At 41.2% G+C, this 26,908-nt stretch overlaps 1 protein-coding gene across 1 annotated transcript in view; it reads right to left on the bottom strand.

Moving 5' to 3' along the window:
- The window catches only part of LOC137281872 (cyclic nucleotide-gated channel alpha-2-like), a 150,126-nt gene that overhangs the window by 37,133 nt on the left and 86,085 nt on the right, over positions 1 to 26,908 (bottom strand). The window contains exon 2 of the mRNA XM_067813547.1: positions 16,208 to 16,501. Coding sequence (XP_067669648.1) covers positions 16,208 to 16,501 — 294 coding nt within the window. The remainder of the gene's footprint in view (positions 1 to 16,207; positions 16,502 to 26,908) is intronic.

Here is a 26,908-nt window from a genome sequence, read left to right as displayed (position 1 = left end):
TTAGCGATCAATCCCGTGATCTCCTTAGGCGACGTGATGGTAGGGACCGTTTCTACAGACGACGTCATGAACGTTTTGCTTTTAACTGCATCAGACAGGTGGACAGATTCGGTGGTAGGAGTGTTATGGTGTGGGGTGAAATCTCATTCACCCGAAGATCAGAATTTGTGCTTGTCCAAGGCAATCTGATGGCTAATCGATACATCGACCAGATTCTCCATCCGCACATCCTTCACCTTGTTGATCGTGAACGGCAGCTCTTCCAACACGGCAACGCCAGGCCCCACACAACACGTGCCACCATGGACTACCTGGCCAATAACAACATCAATACCCACCCCTGGCCCTCCAGATCCCCAGACGGGTACGTCGACGTCGTAATCCACCACAGAATCTTCAACAGTTGTTCCACATGCTGCAGGAGGAATGGAGAAGGATTCCACAACACAACATCCAACGACTGATTCGATCTGCACCCAGGAGGTGTCGGGCAGTGGTAGCAGCTTAGGTGGCCACACGAGGTACTGACTTCAACACCACCTGGTGGATAGCAGTAACGACTATGATGACTGTTATTCTCACGAAATATTTCCGCTGATCTACACGTCCGTGAATAACACCAAAGTTTAATTAATATCTGGGTTTTGTGTTTCTTTCTTTTTTTTGGAAGAGTGTGTATCACTGGGGTGATAGCTTTGAAGATATGTCATTGGGTGGGCTCATATAACGGTGCATGTTTGGTGTTGGATATGACAGCATTGCATGGGGTTGGTTTGTATCAAGATATATCATATGGTTGGTTAGTATGAAGATATATTTTGGTGTTGGTTGGGATGAAGACTGGTGTGAAGATACATCTCGGGGTTGACTGGTATGAAGTTATATCTTGGGGTTGGTTGGTATGAAGATTAACCCAAGGGTTGGTTGGTATCAGGATATATCGTAGGGTTGGTTAGTGGGAAGACATATCATGGGGTTGGCTGAGGACGATATATTGTAGGTTTGGGTAATACTACTGAGAGTTCAGAGGATAAATGGAACGGTTTGTGGCGTGTCTGCAAACTACAGTGGTGTGTCCACTGTATGTTTACTGACAACCAACGTCTTCAGTCTATCAGTGAGGAATCTGAAGCCCAGAAGGATATCCCAGAGAAGTCATCAAGACAACAAAAACATTTGGTCTCCTCTGGCCAAACGAGTACAGGCAGGTGGCGATAACTGGTAAGATCATGGCTTCGAGTTCCTTGCACACAAAGGAAGATCATCATGACTGGCCATTAGTAATGATGTCGGTGTAACAAACGACATTACTTCGCCATCTAGCTACCTCACTTTGGAGAAACTAACAAGAAAAAACATCAAGGTAGCTCCCTTTGGGTGTGCACGTGCTGTTGGGTACCTGCAGCAGCAGCTGCAGATTGTTGCTTTATCTCGCTTGCCACAACACTCACCACCTTCACAGTAGTTTCTACATCTTCACCATCAACATCGTCCATGCCTTTTTGAGGACGGAGATAAATACGTCTGTTGAGATTTAATAAAGCATGAGCATGTAAACGATGTAAACGGAGATTATGCTGACAAAATATATTGTTTTCGGTTTCTATGATACTTTAGCACAAGACATAATGGGACAAAAGTCCATTATTATAAGACACTATAGTGCATATTGTATTATCCGGTTTCAACATCAAATACTATGATTTTGGAAACGCATGTGTACCATGGAAAAATTAAGTACACATCTTTCGGGTTTTCCAAAACAAATTGGAACGAGATAAAAATATCACTCGGCTGAACTATTTTAGATCTGGTGTGAAAAAATATGATGATTGTGTGAGCTTCTGTGTGTATATATAGCCTGACGATTCCCTGGTACTCTATACTGGCTGAAAGACAACGAGGATGGTCTGCTGGTCAATGGACCTCGCGATAAAGTCTCACTGGGCAGTCTATTCGAGAGTCTGCTTTGCGTGGATTGTGTGTTTGGATCAAACAGTTTCAGTGCCACGTTTCGCGGCCCAATCTGATTATAAGTTGGCATATTTACCCATTGGACTGGTTATGGCACTCGGTGTCGACAAACAGACTACTCCCGTCGTCACAGAGGCATCTGTTCCTGAAATGGCGGTCAGATCGAGGTACAAGGGAACTAATTTGGCGAATCAATCCAAAGGCGTGTAGCCTGCCGCCTCGGGGCAATGTCTGAGGTGACAGAATTAGGGAATCTAATCTCGTTCTGTCAGCAGTTGTGAGATTTCACGAGAATCAATGCCGTTCAAGACAGTTAGGTTGGTGAAGTCGTCTGCGAACCACGCCATCACCGGAAGTAGCATCAATATTGACGGGATGACTTCCCTTGACTTCCCAAGCGTCCTTGCATTCCCCGAGTGTGTGAAAGTACATACACTGAGCTCTGAATGTGGGTCGAGGACAGCCGAGGGGGAGGAAATGCAAGCATACATATTTAAGAAGGTGGATTAAGCTTATCTCGTCTGTCAGTCGGAGCTCGCATGTTAAGTACAGCAGTTACCACATTACACCGTCTGTAGGTGAGTACAGTCGCCCACAGTCAGTGTACCTTCTGCACCGATCACACTTTATGTTCAATAAACGCTGCGATGAACCAGTGAGTCTTTTGAAAAACGACTTAAAGAAGATATATCTAGAGGTATTGCCCCCAATAACGAACGATCTGCACAACCTAATTACTGCCAGCTATATAATTTAATTACTATCTGATTAAGATAAGTGGCTATCTAGGTGAGCTGTACCTTGGTTAACCTCCAGTTTACAGACCAACTTCACTCGGATGATGCAATCAAGCTTACTAGGACACACGGTGGTTCATCCCTAGACAATAGATCAGCAGATAAATTTGATTTCTTTTGCTTATCAGACGCCTGTTGTCTCATGGTCCGTCTGCTGAACTGGGACAAAGAACCAATTTCTGGCTGAATTTCCACTTGCAGATGAATGACTCACATTTTACCGAGTTCCACTAAAACGTCGGACTTTCCAATACTCTATATGTAGGCGGTTGTTTTTTCACGGTATAACGTCGAATTGAATAGTACATGCTTCAGACCACCGCGTGTTATATATGAGGACAGGCTGAAATACGATAAATTCATCACCGGACGTAGGGGTATGGGGATGATAGACCTTGGATAAAAATCGGGAATCGAACCGACATATTTAACAATTTATCATCAGATAAATCATTTTCTTTGATATGAGGCACGAGTGTGCGGGACTGAGTTGGGTTGTTCTACGGCAGGCACGGTTCCAGTGCTTCGGGTCACTGATTAGAATTGCACAAGCTTTTATGTCGTTTTGAAGCAAACCGAGTTGTTGAACAATTTTTTGACAATGTAAAACTCTTGGGGTTGCCAGCCAGAGACAAACCAAAAGCCGCCACCAAACAATGGTAACATCTAATAACCCCTCTTAGGAAGGTCAAAGGTTTTTCCAAAAGCTAGACTGGCTTATGAAGAGTCAGATCATTCATAGTCAATGTTATATCCAATTGCGTGAGTGAGTTTAGTTTTACGCTCAATAATATTCCATCTACATGCCGGTTATATTCAATTGCCTTACACGCAGTTGTATGATAGAACTCAGGATACCGTGTTCTACAAAGAACGCGTGACTGTAATCCTCATTGTCATTACACAGCACCAGCCCAGGGCGTCCTTTTATGAAGCAACCTTTACTAAGTCTATAACACTGCGCTAATTTTCGCTTAGTGACATACGATCACACCGGTTCTTTGTGAATATAGGCCCAGAAATGGCACCGTCAAATATCCACCTTTTCAGATATTTGAAGAAAAAAACCTACTTTATAAGCAATACGCAAATAAAAATAACGTCTATTCTGACATACTGTGTGTCGACGTTGCCACATCAGAGACACCACAACAAAAGTAGGTAGCGAACAAACCAAGCATAACAGTAGACCGTTTCCAGAGTCATCAGAAATCAGGAAGACATATTACGATTCCCATCCTACAAGTACAACGCGTCACTCGTGTAAAGTGGTATCCTAGGTGAATCCAGAGGGGTGGGAGTGGGGTTTGTCCTGAAGGTGTATCAAATGACCATTGAAACTGGGGTGAAAATACAGTGCGCACCACCCTTTATCAAGAGTATGCATCCCGTCCCCTTCTAAAAAAGCTGTGCCCTTGAGTATCGGACACAAATAGATGCAAACATTCGGAACTGCATCGGATATCATTTATGCCACTGATATGTTACATCTGAGCGCACATAAAAAGACTCAAACATTTTAAAAGTTTTGTCGTGGCCTTTATTGTTGTACCTTGATAAGTGCTTCCCTAAAGTCACCGTCTGGAGCCGAAAGTGCCGTAAACAGAACGCCTTTGGGTCTAAAATAGTGATTGGGCTGGGAGGCAAGTATTGGGATTAAATGACCTCCCAGGCCAGGAATCTACAGCTGACGACATGGACCCGTGGAACATGTGCCCAGCTGAGGCAAGAATGGAGTTTAAGGTATCGGAGCCTACTCAGTCTCTGAATGTTGAAGCTTGTGGTGTGTGACAGATGACGACGACGTGGGAGCAGTTACTGACGGTGGAGACTAGCGAGGGCCAATACCGAGACCTTGCGGTCATCTCTCAGACGGTTTCATCTCTGTAACTGACGCGTGGACTGAAGAGGGCGTGGGGCTTCAACCCGCTAATCATTTCTACTAAACACAGTAACCTTTGCGACACTGAAATGCGTAGTAATCTGTCGGGAGCATTTAATCACATACCTAACGAGTGATGCGACTGCAAATAGTTCCATGCATAGACGCGGCAGGAAATTGAATGTCTAGTTATGGTGTGTCCGTTGATTAGGAACATTTCAAGACTGATGTCATCAAACCTTTAACTGCGTTTGTTCCCTGCGTGGACTCTTAAAATAGGGTCCTTGTTAGTGTAAGCACGTGGGTTGGCGGCCATTTGTCACACAAAAATCACAGTGTAGTTTCCTTACAACTTTTTGTGTCCACTTACGTACTCCAAGCAATGTGTTTCAAACAACTTAACAACTTACAAACTCCTTTCACAAGTAATTGGTTCCTAACAATCTATTTCTGCATTAATCTGCAATGAGTAATACGTTCCACACAATTTATTGTGGGCGTTAATCTTGTCATCAAGAGCATGTCTCCGGCGCATATTATGTATTCCAAGCAACTTCTTATTCTTTCACGAGTGTGTTTCTCATAATTTAACACGGAGATGTCCACTGCATGTGGGCATGCATTATTGGCATGTTCCCTACAACATGCCAAGTGAACAGTCATGTTACTAAAGCAATATGTGCCCAACAACTATATTTTTGGTCTTATTTTGAGATGTTCAACAAAACCTTTGTAATATATTCAAAATGAACTGCTGCCTTCAGTCGGACGTCATGTTCCCCACACAACTGACTATGGTGAGATGAGATTCTACCATCGGGACCTACATCGGCAAAGCTACGGAGCTACAAATATGGTATCCGTTGCATGCACACTTACACTCAGTCTCCACAAGGGGTCGCTAATACTCCTCTGTATGTGGGCTTCCGGTGACATCGCTTCCCTCCTCTATACTGTGATTAGGCTAATTGAAAAAGTGAAATGTTTCGCCGGCATCGGCTCCCCACTTTTATTTTTGCTCGTAAAATTTTGTTTATTGCCATTAAGAAAAAGAAATAATTTGGACTTCTTCTCGTCCCGTCCACTATAAGAATGTGTGTCTGTACGAGCGAGTGTGACTGAATCTACAATTCATTATCGCGCGCTAAACTTTCCAAGCTATATTTCTGGCAGAAAAAAATGTTACTCCCTCGTCACGTTTTCTTCGATCAAGAATTCAAAAATTAGTCCAACAGCCCTAGTCACTTTTGAAAAAAAATGTGCCCTAGAAACATTTAATTTTTTCATGTAGCCTTATAAACCTTCACTGCCCTGTTACTTCAGTTAAATCGCCTCCTACGCTGAACACTGCCGGTTCCCAGGCGCTGTGCCGGGTGCTGAGAATTGGACCAAACTCGGTGAGTGAGTTAGTGGGTGATTCGGTGAAGTAGTGAAAATATGAACAGTGAATAAATGAAAGACCGTTACTATACATTGACGTTAAGTAAAAACGTACGTGGGCGACCGAAACTGTTCATGGATAAGTCCCCATGGTCCTTAGTATGGTGATCTACCTTCAGTTGTTTGCAATCTATAGCCTATTTTTATATTGTATTATCCTCTACAGACACACTGTTTAGGTCTAATTACTTGTTTTACATTCTTTTCTGTGATATTCTAGTTGTTTTACTGTTTCTTGTCGACAGGTTTTTATAATACACATGTATTCCATGTCAGTGTTTTTCCCGTCACGATATGGCTGCAATATTGCCGATGTGACGTTGAATATTAACTCACTCACTCACTGTTCATGAGCATTACGTAAGAAGTATGTGGACGTCCGGAAATGTACATGAACGTTACGTAAGAAGTATGTGGGCGACGGGAACTGTTCATGGGCGTTACGTAAAGAGGGACGTGGGGTACCATACGGAAATGACTACATAGAAGCAAGCTGAACTAAGTAGACAAGAGTATTTCCGCGATGGTCAGTCCATTGCTTTCACATCTTGTAGGCAGAGATCACCCATAATACAGCAATCTCCTCAAAGACATGAGCTTAGCAATCTGACGCTGCACAGAAGGCAATTGGAGTTTAGTTCTTAGCAGAACACAATCAATCACCCAGATTAAGGGCCAGAGATCACATGATCCGCTGACATGATCTGGATTAAAAATAACAACCATGGAACAAAAACTAGGAATGCACAGTTGGGGCTGGAAAGGACAACGGCTGTCCCTAGTCGAGGTCACAAGAATAAAATTGGCACCTTTTCGTATGAGGTAGTGTAAGACAAAAAATAAAACCAGTTTAACGTTCAAGAACTGTGCATATATTCAGAGGATGAACAATGGTGGGGTAAGATATGAACTTTCCTGTTCACTAATTCCAGTCAGCTAAACCCTAGCAGAGGCTCGTATGGCGAGGAATCTCCTGCAAGTAAGTCTGATATATCGCTCCTGCTCCACATCAGAGGGCTCGTCTTCTTCAACCTATCACATCAAGGAAGATGCCATCAAATCTAACGTTAACACACTGTGTATAGACATTTGATAAAGACCAACTGTACATTAGATCATTCTCACTTCAAGTTGAACGAGGGGCATACATCAATGGCGGTTTCAAATGCATATTTCATTCAGAGGTGGTAATTGTAATTTGACACCTCTGACTTGTCTGAATCGGGATTTCCCAGAAATACAGATACCATACATGACATAGTTGTTGGGCAGCAGCCATATGGTAAATGCGAGGGTGTTACGTTACGGACCAGGGTATTTCAAGATGATACATGTAAAGGTCACATGCAACGTAAAAAATAACTTTGCAGATTCGGATACCTTTCGGTATGGACTTACAGTAACAAATTATCAAAAATGCAAATTAACATTAGAAAATAATTTTCATAATCAGAAATGCATATTAAGTCACGAATAAATGATAATTGGGATTTAATAATGTTTGCTATTTGTGGGGTTGCATGTAAGCTTTAGGAAAACAGATTTGCTCTACTTTTATGATGCTATATTTCCCCAGGTAACAACATTCACTTCAAGAACACACTTCACCATTTAGCGGAAGTGACTTGGCCATCTTGCTCTACAATTGGGAAGGATCAGTGCTGCCAAGGTTCCCTTAGACAGTGGGATGGAAAGGGTTTTGGTGGGGGTTTTGGTGGGGGTGGGGTTTGGGTTGGAGATGGGTTGGTTTGTTGTTTTGGTGGGTAAATGTATGATCTTTTATTAAATCAAAGAAAAGATATCAATTTAGGTTGGTAATTATGTTACATATCATGGTAATGCATCAAACAAAGAGATATCACTTCCGCGTGGTAAACAAGTCATTTATCACTGTAATGTGTCAAATGGAAGAGATCTCAATTTAGCTTGGTTACAAGATGAGATAACGCTGAGGGATGGCAAAAACAGGATGAACGATTACAGTGTGGTCAAAACATAATGCACTACAGCAAAATAGTAAATACAGATGATGCACTGCACCCATTACAGGATGATAAACATACAATGCGTTGCACCATTACAGGATGACAAACAGACGATGCAATCCACCACTACAGGATGATAAACAGACGATGCACCATTACAGGATGATAAACAGACGATGCGCCATTACAGGATGATAAATGGACGATGCACTGTTACAGGATGATAAATAGAAGATGTACCATTACATGATGATAAATAGACGATGTACCATTGCATGATGATAAATAGACGATGTAGCATTACATGGTGATAAACGATGTACCATTAAAAGGTGGTAAGCAGACGATGTACCATCAAATAGAGGGTGATAAATAGGCAATGTACCATTAAGGGGTGGTAAGCAGACGATGTACCATCAAATAGAGGATGATAAATAGGCAATGTACCATTAAAGGGTGGTAAAAAGACGAGGTACATTGCATGATGATAAACAGGCCATGCAGCATTACATGATGGTAAATAGACGGTGCACCATTATTACATGATGGTAAATAGACGGTGCACCATTATTACATGATGGTAAATAGACGGTGTACCATTATTACATGATGGTAAATAGACGGTGTACCATTATTACATGATGGTAAATAGACGGTGCACCATTATTACATGATGGTAAATAGACGGTGCACCATTATTACATGATGGTAAATAGACGGTGCACCATTATTACATGATGGTAAATAGACGGTGCACCATTATTACATGATGGTAAATAGACGGTGCACCATTATTACATGATGGTAAATAGACGGTGTACCATTATTACATGATGGTAAATAGACGGTGTACCATTATTACATGATGGTAATAGACGGTGCACCATTATTACATGATGGTAAACTGCGATGTACAATTGCAATATGGTAACTGAATCAAGTCACTGAAAATGGTAAATCTATCACTATTGTAGTGTGATACATCTATAATGCGCCAATACTGGGTGGTAAATCAACTATGCACCATTGCCGTGTGGTACATCTACGATGTGTTTTAAAGAGAGGCACATATATTATGAACACAATCATTGTCTTTAATACATGATATACAACTAGACTGAGACAAGCAGGTAATATATCATTGCAGTGTAGTAACCAAATGACATATCGATGACATATTAATTACTTGACATATCACGGTTAAATGTTACGCATATTGGTCACAGTAATGTGTTTGTAAACATGACATACCACGTGGGGATGTACAATAAAAGATACGTCAATATTAATATATGATGTTATACAATGCTTTCCCAATCTAGGGCGTTAAATTCACGGCACATCACGGCGTGGAGGTAATTTCATGCAACATTAATATGGCGTGTTACAACATGACATATCACAGTGCAGTGTCAAATATTAATGTCAGCGCTAGGTCGTGCTGTTCAAGCGTATTTGACGCTAGGACGATAATATTGATTGTGTCCTCAAGACAGAAAATAAGATGCGCCAAATGACAAGGGTTACTTCGGTGTCTATGTCAACATTCCGCTGAAATGCTTGTGTCATATAGACCACACAACCACTGTGAACTAGGCAGACTGTACAAGCGTATGGACTGCGCCATAGTGATATAAGAGACCGCGATGTTATTAAAAGGAATCCCTGGAATGTGATGTTATAGTTCACAAATACACTCAACTGTATTGGGGTAATATTGCAAGAAATACAAAAATCACTAAACTAGTACATTTCATGACGTTTCGTTTGGCTAGATTAGGATACTCTTTCAAGACACACACACACACACACACACACACACACACACACACACACACACACACACACACACACACACACACAATCCAACCAGAGGTTGATGGTGTATCAACACTGACGGGGTATGATGCCATGCTCGCTACTTGATTGATATTGATGGCGCGGTTGTCGAAGAGGCAATGGGATGGTAACCATGCTCGGTGACGAGGCTGAATGTGTGTCGTCACCAACTGGGGGTATTTCTCTATCAACATATCAAAATTGGCTTATCTGGTCCAAATTAGGTTATGCGATTCGCCGTCACAGAGCAGTAAGAGCTGGGAGACGCAAAAACATCAAAGAGATTTTAGACCAGGAATTCGTGTAATTTGCATGTTGCGCAGCACTTTAACAGACCGCATACACACATCCTAGCGAGGTGCATTCTGGGAGTCCTCGTGTCTCGTGAGATGAGAACAGAGAGGACGTTGTTCGCGGCACCAACATGGCATCGTGTGTAATTCCCTCGCCCGTCTATAACCCGGGCACATGTCAGTGTAACATAAAATCAGCACAGAGTAGAATTTAAGTGCTTTATTCTGCACTAAAACTACATTTGGCATTCTTCTTGGACGTATAGGGGATTACTGACGGGCCCTCCGCACGCAAAGGCAGATTTTTTGCCCCAAACAGGAACCTGTTGCATGATTACTAAAACGAACTGGTAATTAATTCAATTACTTGATGAAGTTTCCTTGACCGATAAAAAACACCACCAAAAGAGCTTACACCACTCTCTTCTTGTCACAGTGATACATTCAATGAAGGCTAGCTGCTACCGTGCAGGACGTCCACATGCATTGTGTATATTCCACAGGGAGCTAAGAATGAATTAAGGCCTGCGTTGCTCTATACTTATAGATGGTGCGTTAAGATGTCATATCAGTGTTACAATGAGATATCGGTAAAACCATCTGTAGTCGATGTGGGTTCTGAGACGACCAAACCGTGCGGCACTGGGGGAACCAGTATTATACCTATGGCTATATGTCGACACTCCGCTTGTCTCGAAGTAGGGATAACTCGACACATGGCCATCATGGAGGTAGTATTCGTAGATATGGCTACAAATGTGAAGTAATACAGCACCAAGGCAGGAATGTGAAGTAATTTAACACCAAGGTCACGAGTGTGACGTAAGAAGTCACAACAGTTACGCTATGCACCAAGGTCACACTTGTGATGTAATAAAGCACAAAGTCACGCTTGTGGGGTAATAAAGCACCAAGCACAAAAATAGGACCAAATAAAACACCAAGATCACGGATATGGAGTTGTTAAACATCAAGGGCACAGGCTTTTTGTTGCATGTAAGCCCGAGTTTGTGGTAAGTGCGATCTTCCTCTGAACGAAAGGTTCACCGACAGCTAAGCGCTTCCACGTTGTGGAACAAACGAAAGGCTATAACATACAACCACGCCAGAATAAGAGAATTACCCTAACAGAATAAATCTATCACATAGAGCTATAGTTTGGGTTTATCTTTTAAATTTTGACATTCATCAGGACAGGCCAACGGAATTTGGTGCATCGACGCCTTGACATTTAATACCCACAAAGAAATGTCGAACTGAAGCCACGCTTTCAAAGATATTAGCCTCGATACACGATACAGTTTCTGAGACCTGTGCAGCCCTCTGAAAGTCACGTGGCACGGATATCCGTTGGAGGAGACGAACGAAGAGACGTGCCATGTGAATAAGTTTCAAGTTGTGGAGAACAGGCATGAATAAGAGTGACAGATCCGAAAACGAACAGATTTCACAAGGAAACAAAGAAAATAATCTAATTGGAAAGCATTGGTGTTTGCTAAGACTATCACAATCCGTTATTCTGTGAGAAGCATGAGCAGTTAATCAGGCAAGAGGTTAGCGTCGGTCATTTCAAGCCCGGCCACCAAGAAAGAGTCCACAGAAGAAAGAAATGGTCAGCACTGCCCAAATACCACCTGACCTTGACCCAACTGGACGTGTCAGAGCAGCAATGCCCTGCTCCAGACAAACATAGAGGGGGTACCTTCCAGCGGAAGCTACTTGAACACAGTTCCGCCAGTGCTAACAAGTTGACCGAGGGTTACTAAACACTCTGTGTCGCTAAGAAACAGATCTGCTGTGACGAATAACGCTGCATGTAACTCGAACATGGCTTCGGGTGTCTTTTAAATCTCCAACGGACACTTTTGACACTGGATACCAATAACATGATCATTTTGATTCTCTGGCAGTTGGAATGCTGAACTAATACTAACGTCATTTTGAATCACTGCCCGTGAGGGCACTGACCTAATACTAACGTCATTTTGAATCTCTGGTAGTTGGGGTGCTAAACTAACACTAACGTCATTTTCAATCTCTGTCCATGAGGGCACTGACCTAATACTAACGTCATTTTGAATCTCTGTCCGTGAGGACACTGACTTAACACTCACGTCATTTTGAATCTCTGGTAGTTGGGGTGCTGAACGAACACTAACGTCATTTTGAATCTCTGTCCGTGAGGGCACTCACCTAATACTAGCGTCATGTTGAATCTCTGTCCGTGAGGACACTGACCTAATAGTAACGTCATTTTGAATCTCTGGTAGTTGGGGTGCTGAACGAACACTAACGTCATTTTGAATCTCTGTACCTGAGGGCACTGACCTAATAGTAACGTCATTTTAAATCTCTGGTAGTTGGGGTGCTGAACTAACACTAACGTCATTTTGAATCTCTGTACCTGAGGGCACTGACCTAATACTAACGTCATTTTGAATTCCCGGATAGTGGGGCGCTGAACTAATGACAATGTAGTTTTAAAAAAGCCGAAAGTGAGGTTAATGATATGCAGAAATCATATATTGTTATGGTACAAGGACACCCAACTGTTTTCACCAATTGTACAGCGTGTTCGTCGTTTGATACGAGTAAGTGGGGATATATGGAATGGTATAGGTGTCCAAGTAAATTCTCTGAAACGGCATACTGCAGACGCCTCAAAACAAAATAGACTTTCAAACACCGAGAATGCACTGTTGGAAGCTGCTGCCTAAAATATCCAGCTTCCATGCTAAATAGCAGAATACATTAATTGTGATTAAAGTGGTCGTGAATAACACTGACAGATATCCATGTTTTAGTCGAGGCTTTAATAGACGTTAATATACCATTTATATTTACGATGTTGATAAAATGCACATGATAAAACCAAGGAGGAAACAGATGATTATCGGAAATTAAGGGAGAATGTGACAATTTATTTCATTTCTTTGTTTCCCTCGGTGGCTAGTGTTATGCTCGCGAAATGGAATATATAAAGATATAAACACATTATAAATAATAAACCTACGTGAACTGCATATAAAGATATAAACACATATAACTAGATGCATCTTCATATGACTGTTTGTCTCGTCAATATCAAATAAACCAGTACAATATTTAGACTGATGTTTATTCACCATGCATTTATATTGCCAAGTAAGTTAATAAGTTGATTATCAACATCTAAATATGATAACACATGTATGCACATACACAATTTTATTAGATTACAGCTGTAACTGAACTGAATTGAACATTTAACGTTACGAAACTAAAGTAATGTTCATATGGGCTTCAGTCCCGGTACACTTCATTGACTTCTGTTGAGTGTTTCTGGCATGACGTCTTCAGAATTCAATTTGGCAGGAAAATCAATTTAAGGCATGAGAGAAGCCTGTGTGTGGTGTTATGACTGATTTATACCACCTCGCGGATAGAGGTGTTTGCTTCCTGCATATAGAGGCGTTTTGACGTGTTATTTACAAGACAAGTTGGCACCATTACCATGACATATCAGCCCTACATTTGACGGATGATCAACGAGTGCAGGACGTCAGAAACCCTCGGATCTTCAATCGGATACACCCGGTTTGATCTTTCCCTGAGATTTTACACTGGCACGGGTGGCAGGTAAAGGTCACTAGGTAGTATGACATCAACCATTTGTTGCCTGGCAACGATATTTATGGAATCGTGGGCGTGTGAGGCTTGTCATTTGTGTCACTGTAACGCAGCAGTGATATTTCAGCTGTGGAAAGTGGAGACTGGGGTCTTTGCGATTGACATTATGAGCACCGAGTCACGCAATCGAGGGTACCATGACAACGACATCTGATCACCAATACACACTGATGTGGATATTGTCAACCCCGAGATCCTCAGGTGTATATAATGAGGGAAATAAATATCGTAACACTGATAGTTCAGACAGGTATACTGGCTGAATGTATGAAAATAGTCTGGCCATGTAAAACAACGACAGTTTGTGATGTCATGACAATCTCCTCACGTCACAATCGTACCAAGACCTATTTTCATTGAATGAATTCACACACGTTGACTCAAGGTCTATTGAGGACCAGAAGTAACGCTGAATGTCATTTCAAACAATCCATAAGTTTTCAGTACACACATATGTCAAACCTGTCTGTGATGCCCTTTTTGTGTCCCCCACCGTGATATTGCTGGAATATCGCTGAAGCGGCGTAAAACTATACTCACTCAGACACTAGTTATCTAACAAGCAGTCAAGCTGAGACGATCGGATTACTATCAAATTTCAGTGATAGGTTCTCTGACTTGGTTGACATATGTCCCAGTTGGGTACATCGATGCTCATGATTTCAATCACGGGCTGTCTGGTCCAGACTCGATTACTTACAGCCCGCCGTGATATAACTGGAATATTGTGAAGTGTGGCGCTGAACTAAGAGACTATATATTTATGTATGCATACACAAAGCTTGGCTTACCACATCGCCCCTCTGCAGAGCAAATTAGCATATATATTCCATCAATAACTTATCTCTTATCTTGTGTAGGACGTTAGGGTGGCCGATGGTTAAAGCGTCCGCACGTCGTGCTGAAGACATGGGTTCGATTCCCCAAATGGGTGCAATGTGTGAAGCCCAGTTTCTGGTGTCCCGGCTGTGATATTGCTAAACTTACTCATTTCCCCTGTTTCTTGTTGAGTATACTTGTTCCGGCCTCTATAACTGTAATCTGTAACAATCATACTTGTCCCACTTGGCTAATCATATCGTGGCTTGTTGACGTCAGCAGGGTTTTTTAGACAAGGTACATTCACATGACATGTATTTCTCCAAAGGTAAAGTGGAGTAGTCATCACTTATCCTCCAAGCGGCATTTCCGACCTGACCACGAGGACAAATGAGCTCATGTTTAAAGCTGCACATCACAACATTTTTTTGTTCACTTTGAGTCTGGTTGAACATACTTAGAATATCTTAGAATAACCTTTTTCTTTGTATATTCCATTATGTAACTGGATGGTTTATAAGCAGATGCGTTTCATTTCTGACTAATTCATATACGTGAATACCACTCCTAAAGGCTATTACTTTCGAATGAACACATACCATGAATACCGCTGTTGCACATAATATGCTATAAAGTGTTGACAATATTGTATAATATCACAGCTGAAATAAAAACATAGAAATGATACGAATACAATAAATCACACATATAAAAGTTGTAACATAAAACAGTGAGATAATTGTCCAAACTCTATTTTCCATGCAATCAAGTGGCGTTCTAACACAAATGTAGCCTCGATTTGAGATGAATAATCGTCCAATCATATCACAGTTATGTGCAAGAGAGATACGGTGGAAGCGGCCCAAGGGAGGTAAAGATAGGGAGTCACTCGCCGTATGCAGCTTTCGTTTTGAATGGTCATGGGTAAGTAATTAAATAACAGAAACACGACATTTTCCAGATTCTGAGGTCTTAAATCTTGAACCAAAATACATAGGAAAAACATCAGAGGATCGGCTGAGTCCACCGCTATGTAAGGAAGAAAATAGAACATATGATCCGCCTTGTCAAGTCTGAAGAGTTAGCTGACCACCGTAACGTCTATAGTCATCGAATGGAGTAGTGTAACCCTGAGACACATGAAAATAAAGTGCAATGGACATTTCCCTCGGGTTTCACGTCCATAGCTTCATAAACGAAAAACATATTGACGTTAATCGTCACAACGACACATGTCAGGGAAACAATAGACTGCTTCCATAATCACACTAAACATCCTGTTGGCCAAGGTACAAATTAGGCACGTCATTCAGCGTAATAATACAACTGAAGGCCCGCCCATTACACGATCAGCCAATCAGGAAACAGTATTCCAGTGAGCGTGGTCTAATTTTGCTTGAAGAAAATATGAAAGGAAATATAAGCACGTTAAGACAATGCCATGCTATGGAATCGTAAAGTATTACTTATTATGAAAATTGACCTGTAGAATATGTGATATACACTTACCTTTTCTGCATATATAATCTCCAGGTGAAAACAGCACGGGTCTCAGTCGAAGCACAAGTTCACATAGAAAGCCAGCCTCCGTGGCCTGGAAAATTTCCACTCGCTTCAGTGTGTCCAGATGTACATGAATAGCTATCTCAGCTTTTAACTTATCCGGTAATAAGCCGAGGTTCTTTTCTTCATCACTAGATTTATTGCACATCCACAAATAATCGAACCACTTTATCACTCGATCCTGAAGTTTTAAAGGAACCCGTCTCAACTCCATGTAGGTCTTCACGCCGTCAAGTCGCGCTGAAACAGACACAGTGCACAGTGTGAAAGAGAGAATGTAGGCTGTGAACTGAATTTCAGTGAAACAATAGTGTAATTTTCAATATAATAAGAAGAAAGTGTGTGTCGATCACTTGAGTGAATGATTGCGTCCGTCCGTGCGTGCTTGCGTGAGTGAGCGAGTGAGTGAGTGAAGCCTTGAGTGAAAACCTCATGTTTCGGTAGGGTTGTGTTTATTAGTAATAATCCAGAGGTGAATGTATTTCAACACCAGTGATGTTTTTTTGTAAGGTTAACGTACGACGCAGGTCCTCTTACTTCACTAGATACGTATAATTTGACATTAGTTTTTCGTTTTTGTTTAATGCCTCAGTATATGAGCTATATGACGGTTGGCACTTGCACTTTGCATGCGAGCGAAACATTGGAAAGGCGAGAACATCTGATTAGTAAACTGTAAACTTTGACTGATATGTGACCAGTTGTTTTAACCGAGCCCGTTTTCTAATCTCTTCACTAGTTCGCTTGAATTGAGACATGTTCACAGATGCTGATCACTAACATTTTTTCAAAATTTTGTGTTAAAATGGTAACGAATATAGATAGATCCATGAATAAATTTGTGGACCTCTGCCTACATTAGAAATGCATGGATTAGCATGATTGTGTCAAGTCTATTTTATTATACATACCCATAGAGTCAGGTGAGGGTAAGTATCTGACCCGTGCATGTTTGCATGTTTGTATCTTTGTATCTTTGTATCTTTGCCTCATTTAAGATTCAGGTTATTGAATGTTGTTTGTTTGTTTGTTGTTTAACTTTGCTCTCAGCAATATTCAAGTCACATGGCGTCGGTATTTTATTAATCGACCAGACAATCCAGTGATTATCATCATGATCATCCATCTACGCAAATCGGTTATTGGATATTAGCACTAGACGACTGTAAAACACTAAATCATATTGAGCGGGGTCAGTCGCCGCTGTGAACACCTCCTACTTATATCAGGCTTGATCTAATGTGTCACCTTAACGTTTAGAGAGCCACAGGCACGTGTTTGGAAACAGACGGTAGAGGTGAAACGGGATTCGAACCCAAGGCAGTAAGGTTCGGGTTTGCAAACGGAGGCAACCCTGTAAATGAATTATGGCGCCTTACACGACTTGGCAACATGTGCCCACTTAAAGGTCACATGCAACCAAAAAATCAAACATAATTAAAACACAATTATCACTTATTCATGACATATAATATACATTGCTGCTTTTAAAAAAACAAATAAACAAAATTATAAGCGTACAATCGCGATTCAAAAGTGCAATATTTTGTACTTGGGCTTACTTCCCCTGAAACGAAGCCCTCGGGAGACCGAACCCAGTCATAGCGGGTGGATATGCACTCAAGTGTAACGACGGCTTCCGATTGGCTGTTTCATTTGCTGATATGCTGAGGGTTCATTGTGTGTACAGAAAGATGATCTGTTTGATGGGCATTTTAGAAGTATAGCCAGTCACAAGAAAGTAAGAACCTTTGCAGATAACAACTTCTTTTTGTGTACTTGATGCGTCGTTTCAGTATGGATTCATATACTGTTGTCAAACAAAATCATATACACGAAAAGAAGTCGTTATCCATGAAGAATGTATATAGAGATGTTGGGTTTGGAAAATACATGTTCTCTGAATTTGCGCTCGATCCAATAAAAAAACATGTCAGTAGAAATGGTAAACTACTGCATGGCTGGAATCTGTCATTCGTCAAGTACAAAGCAGGACTTGAAACTGACAAGAGTTTGCACCAGTTTCCGTCAGATCCAGTCATCCGAAAAAAATGAATGTACATGTAGTTTGTTTGCAACCCACAGACATAAAAACCTGTCATGTGTATCACACGTGCCTAATTACATAATGTGGCAGACACGGGACTCGGGTGCACGAGTCATAAATCAACTCATTTTCTTTATGTCGTATAATCTGATAGGTGTTAAGTTCAAATTGCACGTGGTCAATGATTGAAGCTGTGTATTGCATGTTGTCTTTAGCAGACAGGCAGATAGACATATAGGTGTTAATAAACCAGACACTGAGCTTTCTCTGTGACAGAGACTGCTTACCACAATCAACAAGCTGTTTTGCGTAACGAGTAGATTATTTACTTGTTTGTGTACACAACCAAGATTAGACTACTGCTCACGACCTTAGACCCTGGGCATGCATACTGTTCCAAGCTCCGCGAAACTATTCACTGCGCATGCCTTATAGACGCAGCGCAGCACAGTTGTTGAAACCAGTTTTCCCCCCAGCGCTGGGGGGAATTTAGTGAAACGTTTGAACTCCGATTTCGCGGGCTTTTTTTTCATTGCGTTTTTTTCAACTTTATAGGTTGAATTGGCATTTTTTATGATTTGTTTCGGTAAGTGCACACCGAAAGGTACCAGAATCTGCAAAGTTGTGTTTTACGTTGCATGTGACCTTTAAGTAAATGAATGCATCGCTTCATGATATTTTCGATGCAGTCCTGAATATCAGACGGTGTGATCAGTTAAGTACACTTTGCAATTACACACTGTGTTCATTTGCATTGTATGTATTTTGGCCTGAGACTGAAGCCCTATAAACATGCTCATTATTAACTATTTGGGATGTACAATTCGTTTAGTCTTTGAAAAGGTATGAATGTGCCCCTGAAGCAAGAGCAACAATCCAGACATATCGTACCCTGGCTTCGCACGGAATATCCATGTGAGGAACTGAACCCAGACATGCAGCGATCTGAGCGAAAGCATTAACCACGAGACCAATGTGGTTAATAGCCCACTGATGCACAGAGGTCAGTGTGACGACAGCTTAATACAGTTGAAATGCTTAACGAAATTCAATCGAGTGATAAATAACTTTGAACTTCAAACATTTTTCCAATGCAATTCAGGTTAAATATTTGTTGATGAAAAGAATAAATAACTTTATGCGTAGCTTTATCATTAATATGCAAATATATGCACGGAGAAAGTCGACGAGTCAATCAGACATTGATTAAGAAAGCTTCTAACACAGACCGACTTTCCAGTAGCGATTTTTACCGACTGTGCGCATCGCAGCTGTCGTTATGTCGGTTAGATATGTGAAATTTAATATTTTAATATTGTAACCATGATTGATTTCATATCGATTTAACAAGCTTGGAATTAAATATCATAAACAAACAACCGAAACAAGCGTAAAAATTAATTTTAGTTTGCACATGGCGGCCAATGCAGAAATGGCACAAGCTTGAGTGCCAGGAATATGAAACCATTTGCTACAACACAGAATATTCATGTCAGTATCGTATCTTTGTTGACGGATATGTTCACAGTATCAGCTGTGACAATAATGCACATGAGACGGTGCATAAACATGCTACGCTAGACACACTCTCTGCTCACAGCTATTGTATTTATCATCATTTACATACACACGAGCCACCACGCATCAATTCTTGCAATAAATATAAATATATTTTCAAATTTGCATAAAATATAGACAATAACTAGAGTGAACGAATGAGATTGTTGGAGCTTCATGCGCTATCTACAGTAGATGAAATGATATTCCAATATCACCCAGCGCCGATGCGGTTTATTTGGAAAGGGCAGTTGTGTATAAGGAATGAATCAAACAAACAAATTAATATGGATACAAAACGCCCTTGCCAGTTATATAAAGGATCAATTTTCTATAATTTTACAGCTTTAGGTTAGAAAAAGTGTCATAAATAAATGAGTTAATGTTGTTGTTTACGTTTATAACAAGATTAGTGGGCTTAAATGGAGAATGTTTCGTCTAGTGTAGTGTTTGCGCACACGATCGCGAGCGCGCTCTCTCTCACACGCCACCCTTTTTCTCTCCCTCTCCAGATCTATGCATGATCACCGGGGTACATACATCGTAAACCCCATGGAGATTCGAACCAGGTCTTCGGCGTGATGAACTGCCACTTTCACCACAGGGCCATCTGTAAAACCCCTATTTCTTGGCTGTTGTTGGTTCAGATGGGTCAGTCACCTACAATCCGACATACCAGTACGTCTATTGATTCGTCTAAATCTGGAGTGCAGGAGTACATAACCCAGGTCACATTGTTAACATCAAATCAATCAGTTCGTGAACATCCGCCATTATCTGTTTCTTTAAAGTGCCCAGCAGTAAAAGAAGCGTGCAACCTGCTGATAATGTAAGTCATTTTTTCTATCTCAGTGAATTAAACAAGTTGTTTCTAGATGCATTGTTACAACCCAAAAAAATCAATTTTATTTTATCGTCTGCCGCTTGTTCCACTTTGGAATGTCGGATTGTTTAGCGCTCCCACAAGGGAACAGAAAGTGTTTGAAAATGGCGTTATGTCTGTTTAACCAACGAACTTGGTGTCCAAGCACAGCGAGCTTTAAGACGCTTACATCTAGAGCCGGTATCAGAGAGCGGAGCGGCCTGCAAGTGGCGAAGACACAAGATTGAGTTATTCTCAGAGGGATTCGAGGCTATCTGTTGCCATGGTAACCAAATACTCTTCAATCCAGCGCCTCGTTTATATTCTTGATTGTTCGAAGACAGAATATGACCCAAGAACACTCAATTTTGATTTTTGCCCAAAATAACCCACCATCATGGTAATGTAAAGAGATATAGTAACCGGCAAACAGGTCAACTATATGCACTAACGTCATCTGGTAGATCTCTTGTTCATGACTCCTTACCCCTCGAACTCCCCTACGTCCCCCAGTGTTCTTTATTTGCCATTCCCCATACCAAGCCCCTGCCCCTGCCCCTGCCCCTGCCCCTGTCTCTGCCCCTGCCCCTGCCCACCACTTGTATCAGTACCCTCAGACTTGGGTTTCAACTGAGGCGCACTAACAGTCTTGACAATCCTGATTAATAAGCGCATAATGACGGGACTGCACAGATTAGGATTGACTGTATACAACTGTTTATTTGATTAAACTCTTAAAAATTAATACCAAATCTAGGTCGGGGTATTAACCTAAATGCATTCAGTTCATTTACATTTAATTATCCAATTACAATGAGACACCTCAACATTCATGAATTTGTGTCCCGCTCTGTGTTCATAATTCATTTAAAACAGTTTGTAAACATTAGCTACCGTTAAAATAGAATGAAAAGAATCCTTCCGTGAAAAGTGAATATGAAGTCGACCGACTCTGCTTTCATTATACTATGAAACTGGAGTAGAACCTATCATAATAATTACAAAAATACAATCAACGAAAACAACTAAAAACACGAAGCTCCGTTTACGGAATTAAATTTAATTAAATGTATACGCACATCAGTCCGTTATCACATCCGTAGTGATTAATTGGAAACCAAATTGAAAATATGAAAAAAAAACAACTTTCAGCAAGGGGGTATTATCTTTCAATATTGAATTAAGAAAAAAAAGCAAGGCTGAAATGAGAAATGGGGCAAAAAAACGATAATGACCTTTCCGTGTGATTTGACTTCAAAATATCGCAACGATGAGAGCAACTACGTTATTTTCTGTAAGTTTCAGTCGTGAAATGGTGTCACTCGGAAAACCTCGGGAAAACGCCATCAAAGCTAGCGTATCAAAGATAGTCGTAACACTTGATGACGCCCTCCGTTGGTCTGTCTTGTAATCATCGGACGAATAATGCTAGCCGACGAGGTACACGACAGTCGATTATCCGCAATCCTGACCGCATAAGGGCTATGAAACCAGGATATCTCGGTATTTATCAAATTAATTGCAAAAATGAATTAGAGACAAAGCCCCAGAACTGTGTATGCGCCGTTGGGATTCTATTTTCGGGAAGTCGTAAAAAAACAACTTGAGCTGACTGTTTCTGGTATGCCGTATATCTCACTGCCGCAGTGCTGAAGGAGAGATTAACCGCCTGTTGTCGAGCGCCGACTTATTGTATTGTGTAAGCCTGTTACACGATACTGAAGGCTTATTACACAGTGTACAATAAGGCCTTAACTAGACCAAAGGAAATGTCAGCGCAAGCGCACGTCTGATGTATATACAGTCAATTCATGACATAACATTGCCCCCATAACAACCAAACGTTACCATTCGCGTAACAGAAACTCCACGTGAATAATAGAAGTAATTAGAATACCTTAATTTATTTTCATCAAATTATTCACCTCGTTCATTCAGCTTAGTTGGTTGTATATATATAAAAATAATGACTCACTGAAAGTTCTTTCGTCTTTCGATTAACTGAATATTCACAGAAGTTATGGATTAGCTGATTTCACATGTTAAAGTTATCGATACAACATTTGATAAATAAACAGTCTCCAATATCACAGCCATTGTGCAATAGAAATGACAACTTATCAATAATACATACTATCGCTCATGACATCATAATCGAGGAACAAACACAACTCTTGCGTTTTTTAAGCACCAATATATCTGATTTTTCAAGAAACAAGCGTGGTCACTTGGGTGACATAATCCCCTACCGCAAATTATCAAAACAAAGTTCAAAAGTAATGAAAGTGAAGGTCGTTATTTAAATGCCAACAAAAACATGACCAGTCAACCTCTCTCGATATCTTGCTCAATAGTTGTTCAAACGCACAAATATTTTGTAGACACACTTTGACCTTGATATGAATGTCCGAATGTATGAAATATGCAAAAATGGTATTAAAGAAATTGCCCATGAAAAAACATTCAAGGAAAGTCTTGAAAGTCTATGAAGAAAATCCAATGAACTGTTTTCGAGTTATCTCGCAGACGCAGTTTCATCTTAAATCTTCAAAGTGTCACCATGACCTTGACAACTATATGAAGGTCACCAAATTCTGCCAGGTCCTGCACCTTCCCTAGATAAGCTTGGTGTCAAATATGGCGATAGTCCAGTGAACGGTTCTTGCGATATTTCGCTGACAAGCTTATGCAGGCTAAAATGCTGAAATCATCAAAGTGTCGCCGTGACCGTGAAAATTATACGGAGATCTCCAAAATCGACTGGGCCCTGCACCTTCCCTGGATAAACCTTTTTGCGAACTATGAAGAAATTCCAGTGAAGGTTCCTTGAGATAGCTTACTGACAAGGGTAAAACGTTAAAGTCCCCTTGTGACCTTGATATGTAGGTAACGGTCACCAGACCTGACTGGGACCAGGCTAGTCGCACTAACCACCGGACCAAGAGGTCCTTGTTTTAAAATATATGTGAATCTGAATTGCTACACCTTTCTTAGGAAATACTACTTTGCTCTATACTGACGTGTGAATATGCCGTTCTGTCTGATTCAAATAACGGGAAATCTCATTTATCCAGACGGTGATCTTCAGGCTGAATTCGTCACGTTAATAGTTTCCCAAATCAAGGATTCAATGTTTGGCTGCCGTTGAGGGTGTTCGGTGTATCTTATAGATCCTCCGTAAATCTACCAAGGAAAGTGCAACAAGGCAATTTATTTTCGAGAAATACGGCTAGTGTGAGATATTAACACTGTACTTCCGTGCTGGGAATTATTTATACAACAGTAGCAGTAGACACGGGCTCTACTGGAATCGATCTATTCCAACTAATGGTCATGAAAGAGTAAAACATTAGCAGGAACTGTACAGATCCGCTATACAACATAGATGTCGCTTTTCCCCAATCCTGACAACCCAAATTGTTCTGCTTTTTCTGTCAAGGATATAGATACATGTATTATATATTTCAGTTGGTAGTGAAACTGTCCATTCGTTCCCCCCACCCCCAACCCTTCCCCCACGTTGATGTGAATCGATTGGCTGCCCTTCAAACCTTGGTTGGATTCTCCCCCACCCTTTCCCCACGTTGGAAGTGCGTCTCTTCGTTGACAACGTACAGCATTGATCACATTTCAGATATCAAAGTCTAAGCAATTTTCGCTCCTTCTCAAACGATGATTGTCCAATGACTACAAATCAAAGCCCCAAAATAGCCTCCCTTTCTTCTGCAAGGATCGCGGACAAGCCGTGGCCAATCGCGGGAGAAAATCCATCATGTTAGGAATCAAATCAGCTATGTCGGACGTTAAGGACTTCTTAGAGTCTCTTGACACCGGTATTGATGCTCGAACATGGTGCCTTTCCACTCCTCCATCTTGGTGTGTTGACACGACTTCAGCAAGATAACTGCTAACACGAGCCTCAAGTATTCCACGTGGTATTTTACAATGCTTAAACACAGCGACGACGTCTATATATTGCATCATCAGATTTATGACATAGATCAACATCGCTGCCACTCTCTGTATATCATTTGTCAATATAGATTCCATTACATCTCTCCTATGCATTGAGCTATCGTAACTTTCCATTTCGAGCCGTTTAATGTAGCCCTGAGCTGTTAAAATTCGATCGAGTCCTGCACAGAATTGTCCGTAAGCATATACCAAGCCTATTATCCGATCGGGACTATAGTGGCGGGTACCATTGGTGTTGAAACGGAAGTACCATTCCATCTGCTATATAGGGTGACTCGAGTGGCCATGGCACATAATACCTTTAAACATAGGTATTCAGATGTTTCTCTTTGTCAAAGATGGTATTGCTCACGCAATAGTCTCCGCTGCTGAGAGGGACCGGAGAGCGGAAACACCTCACATTTGTGGGTCCTTCATTGAACAGTGGTTCTGTGCAGGGAGCCTATGTAGAGATGTTGTAGTTTATCCCTGTTCTGAGGTAACGTCTTCAGTTTCATAGAGGGAAATGTGTGTTAGTATGGGCACCCAAAGACCCTTGTTTGCTTTCATGAGCACATTTGGTTGAGAGTAAGAGCCTAGTAATCCTATCTCCATTCCTTCGTAAATTCGGATGACAGTACGTGCCTTGTGATCTTGCTAGCTTGCGTAAATTCGGGTGACAGTACGTGCCTTGTGATCTTGTTTGCTTGCGTAAATTCGGGTGACAGTACGTGCCTTGTGATCTTGTTTGCTTGCGTAAATTCGGGTGACAGTACGTGCCTTGTGATCTTGCTTGCTTGCGTGAATTCGGATGACAGTACGTGCCTTGTGATCTTGTTTGCTTTCATGCGAAACTTCGGGTGAAAATACGTGATTAGTGATCACGCCTGCGTTCATGCGTAAATTCGATACGTGCAATGTGATCTTACCTGCTAATTGTGAAAATGAATCAAGGAATGGCAGGAAGATGATTCCATGCCACTAAACAACAGATGTCTTCTCTAATATCATCCTCACGGGTTGTTCATTTAATTACACATTGGCACATGTATTTGTGGCTATTTTGTGGTTGCCAAGGCACTATGTCCACTCAAAATGGCACATGGAGGTCAAGGTGGTTTATAGCCATGTCAGTTACAATGACATGTTATTACTGCTGCCAAAGCTTCAAAACATGCTTGTACTTCATCATGTCCAGTGAACGATAACATGCCTCCTTATTTTTCCATTAGCATCCATCAAACTATTTATTTATTGACTATCGTCAGGCAATCTCTTCATTTTCACTATAAACACAAAAATGAAGTGGAGTATTTTCAGCAAAACAAAGCTTGTTTGTCGGCCACAGCTAGGAGACTGTGAAACAACTGTCTCTCTCCCTCTCTATTAGAGGCTACAAACGTGTAGGTGTGGATCTGTGTCGCACCTCTGGTTAATGAAGCCTGCTAGAGTCTAGACAAGTGATTGCCAACTGAGTTATGCCCACTGGCTCCTGGACAACCTCCCAGTGCTTTCCCACTGTGAACAACTGTCACAGATATTATAATGATTTACATGTAATACCTTAAGTAAATTGATAGTTTGTAAAGAACGCTCCTATACTTGTTAGGAACATGCATATTGATAATTATATTGCGCCTGTGGCCTTCAGACGTAATGAAGATTTGGTGATGATGATGATGATGATGATGATGATGATACTGCATTCTCCGATTCCTTGGGGTGGCCTCACCATTCTTTGCAAACGATTTGTCTAATATTAGAATACAGTGCTTCCGGGTACCCATACACTGCTGCGCTATTTTTAACAGATACCACACGTTTAAGTATCATCATTTCTGTAAAGGTAAGGTCAGTGTTACTCAATCCTTCCCTATCTGTCGAAGTCTGCAAAGGATACGCGAGAGTTTAACAGGTTCACCAGCTTGTGAGCATTAAAGTGTGCGTGGTGCTTGGTCAAACAGTAAATATTTTTTAGAAAAAATGATAAAGTTGTACGAAAATGAGACCCTGTCCGCTTCTTTTGGAACTCCATATATTGAGATATGATATCTGGTGTCCTTTTCCCAGATAGACGCTACGTCTAGACAGACAGGCAAATCTTGAACATTCCTGTTAATAAATGAGCTGACGTGCACACACTCACCAATAGACGCAACGGCAGACACAAAGGCTATAGCTAAATAATATATACTGCACTGGTACATGAAGTATAATCACACGAAGC

This window comes from Haliotis asinina, chromosome 4, assembly GCF_037392515.1.
Source record: "Haliotis asinina isolate JCU_RB_2024 chromosome 4, JCU_Hal_asi_v2, whole genome shotgun sequence".
NCBI classification, from domain to species: domain Eukaryota; kingdom Metazoa; phylum Mollusca; class Gastropoda; order Lepetellida; family Haliotidae; genus Haliotis; species Haliotis asinina.
This window is presented reverse-complemented; position numbering and strand designations above follow the sequence as displayed.